Below are 9,583 nucleotides of genomic sequence, written 5' to 3' on the forward strand. Positions count from 1 at the left end.
TGCACAATTTTCTAGAACCACTGCTGATGCAGCATGCTGATTTTCCTCTACCTCTGCCTCCTGTCCCCCTTCACCTCTTCCTCATTTCTGCCACTTCTTAAAAATGAAACCTTAATTCTCACACTTTCTTAAAAAAATTATGGTGAAGAACTGTCTTAGGGTCTAACACCACCTACGGATCCAAAACAACAGTTCAAAATGTTGAGCCAGATACAGATACACACCTGTAATCCCAGCTAATCAGAGACCAAGGCAAGAGGATCACAAGTTTGAGGCCAAACTGGGCAACTAGGAAAGTTCCTATCTCAAAATTTAAAAAAAAAAAAAAAAAATTGTTAAAAGGCTAAGATTTAGCTCAGCTGATAAAACATTTGCAAAGCAAGCACAAAGCCTTGGGTTTAATCCCAGTATGAAAAATATATGTATACATATTCATATGTTGAAAGAATTATTTACTCTAAATACTGGGTATCAAATCATTTTTCAAGTGGAGGTGTCACTAATTCCATGAAAATGGAAGGAAATCAAATCTTGATGCTACCTGACAAAGCATTAAGATAATTTTGATTATTGATCACTTTGTTGTTTTATGCAAATAATTCTGAAAAAAAAACACAGGTGATACGACTAAAATAAAGCATTTATATTACCATCTACTAAAGTTGTAAATGAGGTTTCTCCATATTCTTGCTATAGTTGAGTATGGTGTTCCCCAGAGGTCTGCATGGTAAAAGGCTTAGTCCTCAACAAAGCATTACTATTGGTAGAAAATTCAAGAGATGGGGCCTCATGGTTTAAACAATACATCAGAAATTATATCACTTACAAATATTGAAATTTAGATGAGTTGGGAACGCTTACGCATGCCTATAATCCCCGGGGCTCGGGAGGCTGAGGCAGGAGGATTGCAAGTTCAAACCAGCCTCAGCAACTTAGTGAGGCCCTAAGCAACTTAGCAAAATCCTGTCTCTAAATAAAGTATAAAAAGGGTTAAGGATACGGATCAGTGGTAAAGCACCCCTGGGTTCAATCCCTAGTACCAAAAAAATAAAAAAATAAATTTAGATGAAAAAGTCAAGATGTGTGAGAAGGTACAGTTTTTGTTGTTGTTATTTAAGCTCTTTGAAGAAATATATGAACAAAATGTTTCAAAACCCTTGTGTTAGAATCCAACATCAGACCTAACCTTCCTCTTAAGATACTGCCTAATGGACTCCCTACTCAAATGTTCCCCAGACACCTGAACTCAACATGCTCAAGTAAACACTTATCCATCTCCTGCTACATACACACACAGAAGCAAAGACGGTAAGAGAAAAGGAAAGACAAGGAAAACCTGTCTGCTTCTTCCTCCTCTCTTTTTATTGCTTGTTTCATGATCTATCTGAACTCCCAAACCAAAAAAGCAGTAATATTTTTTACCTTCCAAGGGAAATGAGTTCCTAGGACTAACTCCTGACTTCTTATTTCCCTTCCTTCCACCACTGTCCATGGACAAAACCTCTTCACCAGCTCTTCTTTAAAACAATAATCATACCATTTTACTTCCCAACATCTCCCAAGGAGGGTGACACAACTTGATAATTCTTGGAGCTATACCTTATACCTGTCATATATATATGAGTTTCCCAAAAACTTAGAGATTAGTGAAGTTGAAAGGAACCAGTTGGATAGAACCACAAGAGTCAAATCCCTTGACAATATTCTTATCCAAGTATCTTTCAAGCTGTTATCTCCACTGTCTCTGAGAATTTATAATCATGAGAGCTCCCACTCTGTTGGAGACCTTGGTCCAAATACAACTGGCTTGACTTATATTCCTAAGTTATTTTGGTTAAAAAACAGATTCTTGGCTGGGCACAGTGCTACACGCCTATAATCCCAGTGGCTCAGGAGGCTAAGGCAGGAAGATCAGGAGTTCAAAGTCAGCCTCAGCAAAAACAATGATAATAATAAGCAAGGCGCTAAGCAACTCAGTGAGACCCTGTTTCTAAATAAAATACAAAATAGGGCTGAGGATGTGGCTCAGTGGTCAAGTGCCCCTGAGTTCAATCCCTGGTACCCTCACCAAAAAAAAAAATAATAATAATAATAAAAGAAATCAATAAAATTATGAAGAAAAGGTTTAAAATGACTTAAAATTTCACCATCCAGAGAAAATTTCAGTTAGCATTTTGGAATACATCTAGCTTTTTTTTTTTTCCTTTTTGCAAGCATGTATAATACGCATATGTATGCATATCATGTGACAAAACTTCGATATCTGTAGATATCTTGGGGTTTTTTCTTAATTATGCTATAAGCATTTCACCATGTGATTAAATAGTCTTCAAATTCTTCAAAGCATTTTAGTGGCTATATGATATGAGAATAATAAAAACTATTAAAATTAATTTAGCTATTTGCAAATTTAATATCCATTGAATCCTTCAAAGCATTTAAATGGTTATCCAATACAGAAATAATACAAATATCATATTCCATAAGACTACCCAACCATTTACAAATTATTTGTTGTTTCCAATTCTTCACAACAAAAAGTAATAATGGGCTGAGCATCCTTGAAGATTAATCTTTTAATTTAAGATTTGCTCAAGATAAATTTCTAAAAGTAAATTACCAAGCAAAACATTAATCCTCTAAGTATTCATTTTTTAAAATTTTCAGTTGCCAAACTGCTCTTCATAAAACTTAAAAAAAAACAATGTACAATTTTATAAGTATAACACAAAGTATAACCTTCAAGCTATACATTTTTTTCTTTCTTTCTTCTTTTTTGTACCAGGGATTGAACCCAGGGATGCTTAACCACTGAGCCACATCCCAGGCCAATTTTTGTTTTTGTTTTTTAATTATGGGGCAGGGTTTCACTAAGTTGTTTAGAGTACCGCTAAATTGTTGAAGCTGGCCTCAAACTTGTCATCCTCCTGCTTCAGCCTCCCAAGCTGCTGGAATTATAGGCATGAGCCAGCTTATACACTCACTTTTAAAAAATTTATCAATCGAAAGCAAAAAAGACCAGATTAAAAATGAGGGAGTTAGCCCATTTCAAAGTTCATATGATGCCTTGAACAAGGTGCCTGACGCCTTAAAACTTTCAGCACCACATAAAAATAAATAAATAAAGATATTGTGTTTGACTACAACAAAAAATAAATATTAAAAAAAACTCAGTTTATTCCTTGGTAAAAACGGGAGTAATATCAACAGAATTTTTATAAAGATGAAAAACACCGATTAAATTATTTGACAAACTATAATACTTTCTTGAAGTGTTCATTCGACTACTGGTATGGTCAAACACAAACTTTTATTCCTAGCTATTGGTTCTTTTTCTATGCTCTGAAGTAGCATCCTTTTCAGATGTGATAAAAGGAAGCAGAAGAGAACCCATGGACTTTAGGGTCAGAGTGACCCATTCCCACTACCTTGTTGTGTTTCCTTGAACAAATCATAACTTGAAGCTTGTATCTTCTCTAAATTAGGAACAAGGTGAAGCAATTGAGAGCCTACAACCACTGTCCCACTCCTTTTCTCCTTTCTTTCATTCATGTGACAGTTCTTCAAATTTTGGTCATCTCTCACCAACAACTCCCCACCTCCATTCCCACCCTGGATGGCTGAAATCTGAGTCTTTTTACCTCTAAACTAAATGTCTCTAATTACTTCAGTCACTCATCAAACTAAGTAGTTAGTTTCAAGTCACCTTACCACTCTGGTCATTACTTTCAGATAATGACTTAGCTTAGTTGCATATTCCTAAAACATGGCATCTAGAACAAAATACCCCATATATGGACTGAAAAGGCCAGAGTGAAGGTTATGGCTTCAAATAATCATGCCAAACAGTCCATCAAATTTTCTTTTCCAATCCACATCCATAAGCCAACAAAATCCACAATCCATGAACCTACAATTCTAAGTATATTCCACTCACCTTTACTGTTCAGGTAGACCAGATTAAAAGAGGGAGGTGGACCTTGATAAGCCTTTCTCAAAGATCACATAATACTTCAGACAAGTTACTCAATACCTCAAAGCTCAGTTTACTCTTGGTAAAAATGAAAGTAACACCATTGTGATTTATCTGAGAGAGGTTTTATAAAGATTTAAAACACCATTTAAGGTATCTGATATGTAGAAATTACTCCAAAAATAGAATAATAATTATTACTGAAGGAAGATTACTGCAACTTTATAAAGCACCTCTTGCCACATACTTTATATGATCTTGAGCTGAAGTTTGGTCTATCCAAAACTCCAAGTAGTGTAGCCTTTGCTGAAATACAGTTATTCGACTGACAACATATTTTTCTTCCCCATATTCTGCTCTGCCCTGACTTGCCATCTTGTCTTCTCCCTCCAACCATCATATTCTGAAAATAAAGAGCCCTCTCTACCAGCAGGTGGAGGTATGGAGCAACAATCCAAAAGTCCTGCTAAAGAAAAATATAAGCAAGAGACACTTTTAATCAGTCACAAAAATCAGTGGCACAGGTCCCTTGCAAAGAGAATCATCAACTGCACACACTATCCCGTTATAAGCTTCTGTATGCAGGCTTATAAAAATGCAACTATAATGGTAACAGTAATTTGGAATAATGCACATTTACAAAGAGATGGTGGATATATAAGTGCCCTCGTTAATAAAGTACAGGACATACAAATAAGATTTCACAAAAGAATAAATGCAAAAAAAAGGAAGAATAAGTACAAATAGTACAAACAACATTCCTGAAACCACATATTCTTGCTTACTATAATTTATAAGAAACTCAGGGTACCATAGTACATCTACTACAGTAAAAGTATAATATAATATATGACTGGACATGAAAGGGATATGATCCTCCTGCCTCAGCCTCCCAAGCTGCTGGGATTACAGGCATGCACCACCATACCCGGCCCAACCCAGTGATTCTATAGACCTTATCAAACAAATGTAAAGTTATTAAGTTTTTTGTACAACAACAAATTTATGTTCAACATTTGGTTGATGTGTTGCTGACAGATCAACCTGACATACCTCTAAAGATCATTAAGTAATGATCTATACATCTGCTCTGCCAATATAGTAGCTACTAGCTATATGTAGCTATTTAAATAAATAAAACTAAACTGAAAATTAACTTCCTTAGCATACTAGCCAAATTTCAAGTGGCCTCTACCTACATATAGCAGTGACTTTCATACTGGATAGTGCAGAGAACATGCCCATCATCACAGAGGTTCTATTCAATTGTGCTAATCTACATATAAATTACATACCCATGCGGGTGATCCTTTCTTCTATTCCCCCTTGCATTGGACCAATTTTGTCTAGAAACATCTGCTTAACCTGTGGTCCTTAGCAGAAGTCTCAACTACTACATGAAGCTACATCTAATTTATCCCAGATATTTTGGTGTACCTTCCTTGAAGTTTCATCATACCTTGGTAACACCAATACACTAGTTATACCACATATAATCCTACCTTTCCCCCTCATAATCCTGTAAGCTTCTTGAAGAAGGAACCAATTCTTATCCAAGGGACTTTGGGTCCAAGGGGAACATTCATAATTTATCCTATACTACAAACACTGCTAAAGCCAGGAGAGAACAAACACAATGACTACAATGGGAAGTTTGTATGTATAAGGAAGGTAAGGCATACAAAGGAAAACCTGACTAGGAATGGCAGGGTCACAAGGAATTTTTTTCCTTAAACCACCAATTCTTTACATTTTTTTTCACACTTAATAAAAGGCGTCTCATAGATGTTCTGTGAATAAATATTTGTGATATAGTTTCTTTTAAAAAAGACAAATGTTAAATTAGAATTCAAATTTGGCTTATTATGGTATTAAAAACACATCTTTTCATGTTAAGTTCCAATATTTTGTTCAATAATACTTGTTGTTATGATATAGTTTAAAAATTAAGCCTCAAAAGTCCAACCTAAATAATATTTGTTTCCAGTATGTAGAAAATTAGACTGAAATAATTCTCCAAGTGCAGTGCTCTGACATCCCCATCAATACATAGCTCAACCACCACATTTCTTTAGCATCTATCTATGTAAAGCATCAGTGATGAACAAGACACAATTTCTGTCTTATCAAGTTTTTTCCCCCTAAGAACAAACTTGGTTCTGAAGGATAAATGTGTCTGAAATGAATTCAGCTATCAACAATAGATATCCCAAAATTGCAAAGAACAGAGTTCATTTATTATCTTTACTCATCAAATAATTTTAAAAACTCACATTAACCACCTGAAAAGGTAGTATACAACCTGACTAGAAACAAAAAGTTAATGCCTCATTTACCTGGAATCCTTGGAAGAGTTAGTGTTCCACATAAATGAATTTTCCAGATAATTTCCAAGTATATCCATTTAAGCACCAATACTTAAAACTGTTTGGTATGAAAATCTTTTTTTTTTAGTACAAATCTTTCAACTTTTAAAAACAGACTTTACTCGGCAGTATTTTGACTAATAACTATTATTCAAATAATTGTTATGTCAATGCCTAGTAGCCAACACTCAAGTCCTAAACTAAAGGTCTCCAGGGTATCTTTTTAAAACTTTGCAGGCTTGGAAGAGTATTACTTACCATCCCTAGTTTTTGGTATGTCTGCTGTCAACCTCTGCTAGTATCAGTGCAAATGGCCATAGCTGCCTCTCATCCCACTACTAAGAAAAATTTGTCTAAATCTAAGAAACTTTGAGTGGATCTCCAATTCTATTTTGGTTCCTCGGAGTCTTTTTCTGCTTATTTCCTGGATCTATCAGTCTCTAATAACAAGTTCTAAACCAAATTTTGGATAAACAAGTAACTACTTTATTTTGATGTCCTTACATTTTTTTTTCAAATTTAAAACTGATGATCAAAGGTAACAAAATTATTTATTCACTCATTCAACAAATATTAATTACCCGCTATGAACTGAGATCCAAAACGATGGCAAAAATAAAGAACTAAAAAGGATGCTAGTTTTGAACCAATTTTAATATAGAAAAAATAAAATTAAAATAACTTCTACTCAATGTATTAAAAATAATTTTAAGTCTCTTAAATAAAATTATAAAACTGCCTAAATACTTTATAATTTCTATACTGTGGTTTTAGGAATTAAAGACTCCAGGGTAAAGAAATACTTATTTTATAGAGCTCTAAATAAGACTCCAAGCTTTTCTACTTCCTTTTTTCTATTACAAATTCCTTTCCATCCCCAAAAAAGTCAATATCAACATAAACTTTATTATTAAATAATATGCAAGGCCAGCCTGGGGTCATAGCTCAGTGGTAGAGCTCTTGCCTAGCATACATAAGGCACTGCCTTTGATTCTCGGCACCACTTAAAATAAAAAAAAAAAAGTCCATTGACAACTAAAAAAATATTTTAAAAAAATATGCAAAGCCTTGATAATGATAAACATACATCTAGCATCCTGAAGTCTAGTATCAGTGTTAATTTGTGAAATTTTCTGTCCAATGTTTGAGAAGCTCCTTTATATTTTTTTTAGGATTTGGAAACTTTTTTAAACATTTTCATTAACAAAATGTGATGTGTAACCCTACAATATTTGTTTTATCTGCCACAGTTATATTTTTCTAATTCTGTTACCCATTTAAATCCAAATCCAGAAAATAAATCAACAAAAAGTGTAGCTTAAACTTGGTCTCTGTGGATTAATTAAGGCATCAGGTAACATCCCTGGCATCAGCCTCATTTTAAATCCCTTGGAATCTTCCCTCTCATTCATTTTCTCCTCAGGGAACTCAAAAATGTTATACGTATTTTATACTTTTATAAATGATCAGTGATTGCCTTTATTATTTAGTCATAATGGAAATGGGTCTTAGTCATGTGCCTGCTAATCTGAGGAAGTAAAATAATATTTAGAAGTGCCTGCTAATCTGAGGAAGTAAAATAATAGTTAGATTTGAAAAAAAGTTGCCACCATTAAAAACCTTTAATTATTACTGTTAAAACTCTTTTCAACAATGCATTAATACCTCTTCAACATTAATTCTGGAAGCTGAAAATGCTTTAAGCAGTATTAAAAACACAGGTCTCAGATCTAACCTTCAAAATTAGTAATAATGTAATATTATTTGAAATGCCACTTCATATTTTAGTCATTCTTACAAGTCTACACTGATCTCATTAGCATACTACCTTGTGCTGTGAAAGAAGTCTGCTTTAAATTAAAAAAAAACTGCAAAAGGATACTCAATATAGGCTCTTGCTCTTTCTAAAATTTAGGCAAAAATATAAATGATAACTATTTAGTGGACACTTATTATAGGCAAAATTTACAAAAGGTGCTGTCCACATTAGCTGTAAAAAAAAAAAAAATGCAGACCTTGTTCAAGATACTTTGAATATAACTGGAGTTAGAAAATAGACCCCCATAGAAGATAACATTAAGCAATAATATTTGGAAAATAAAAATATTTAAAAAGTGATCATAAACACAGAACTAACTGCAGCAGGCAGTGAGGGCATTCAGTTCACATGCAAATAAAAAAAAAATTCTTTTTGCCTGCCTACTTTAAATTTGGCAATCAAAATTAGCCAGGACTAAGGAGTTGGGCCAAGAGCATTACCAAAGAAAAAACACAAATTCTCAGGAGCAACTGGTATTGGACCATTCAAACAAAATCTTCCTGTGAGTGCTCATCAATGGCTTCTCTCCTAAAATCTTTTTACCAAATTAAAAACAAAACTGATTAGTGGCTATCAACTTTGCAGACTTGCTTCCCCTGTTGACACTTTTAAGGCCCATTTGCAGAAACGAAGGAGCAGGGGAGAAGAAGGCAACAACGGGGGTACCTAGGCCTATTGTTCAGAGAGAACTGCAGGACTATCAGAGCACCGCGGGGCGCGCCTGAGCTGCGGCGGGAGAGAGTAGAACCCGGCACAGGTGTGTGTGCGCGGGGCGGGGGGAGTGTTACGGGGGGACAGGTGTGTCAGAGGTGAACAGGTGTACTTGGGGTGGGGGCCGCAGCTAAGAAAAGGGGGCCACATTACCAGACCAAGACGTCGAGTTAGGAGGACAAAGTCATTCCTGAGGCTTTAACCTCTGGGCACTGAGAGTGACTGGCCTGCGGAGGGTCAAAGTGTTCCCCCCCGGGTTTGAGGAGGCCGGAGAACAGAGGGTGGACAGTCGCAAGGAAGGAAAGATAAGGCTCTCGAATCGAGGGGCCAGCCTAGAAATCCCCAAACAATGAACAAAGCTCGGGCTGAGTGTGCAGGCAAGGGCTAAGGGTGTCAAGAGGGTGAAGCCGGTGGGCGGAGGGAAACAAAAGACAGAAGCCCCCAAGTGTGGGCCCGCGGCGCAGCGGCGGTGATTACCTGTGAGAGCTGCCGGGGATTGGGACAGCCGAAGAGCGCGGAGCTGGAGCTGAAGCTGATGGCTCCTCGGCGGCTGAGGACGTGCTGGGGGACCGGCCTGTCCAGGGGCAGCACCGGCAGCTGGTAACATACTTCCATTGAATACGCCCGCCCTGCCTCCGCGCGGCGCCCGCCCTGCCGCGGCCGCCGGCCCCTGAGCTGCGAGGGGGCCGCGGCTCAGGGCGCCGGGCCGAGGCG

At 36.5% G+C, this 9,583-nt stretch overlaps 1 protein-coding gene across 5 annotated transcripts in view; it reads right to left on the bottom strand.

Moving 5' to 3' along the window:
• The window catches only part of Pde7a (phosphodiesterase 7A), a 104,181-nt gene extending 94,697 nt beyond the window's left edge, over positions 1-9,484 (bottom strand). For all 5 annotated transcript variants that reach the window (XR_002483689.3, XR_002483688.3, XM_078017093.1 and 2 more), the window contains exon 1: positions 9,347-9,484. Coding sequence is in view for 3 of the 5 variants with exons in the window: in XM_078017093.1 (XP_077873219.1) it covers positions 9,347-9,484 (138 nt within the window). In the remaining 2 variants the exon portion in view is untranslated. The remainder of the gene's footprint in view (positions 1-9,346) is intronic.
• Between the last annotated feature and the right edge of the window lie 99 nt (positions 9,485-9,583).

This window comes from Ictidomys tridecemlineatus, chromosome 7 (assembly GCF_052094955.1).
Source record: "Ictidomys tridecemlineatus isolate mIctTri1 chromosome 7, mIctTri1.hap1, whole genome shotgun sequence".
In the NCBI taxonomy this organism is placed as follows: Eukaryota; Metazoa; Chordata; class Mammalia; order Rodentia; family Sciuridae; genus Ictidomys; species Ictidomys tridecemlineatus.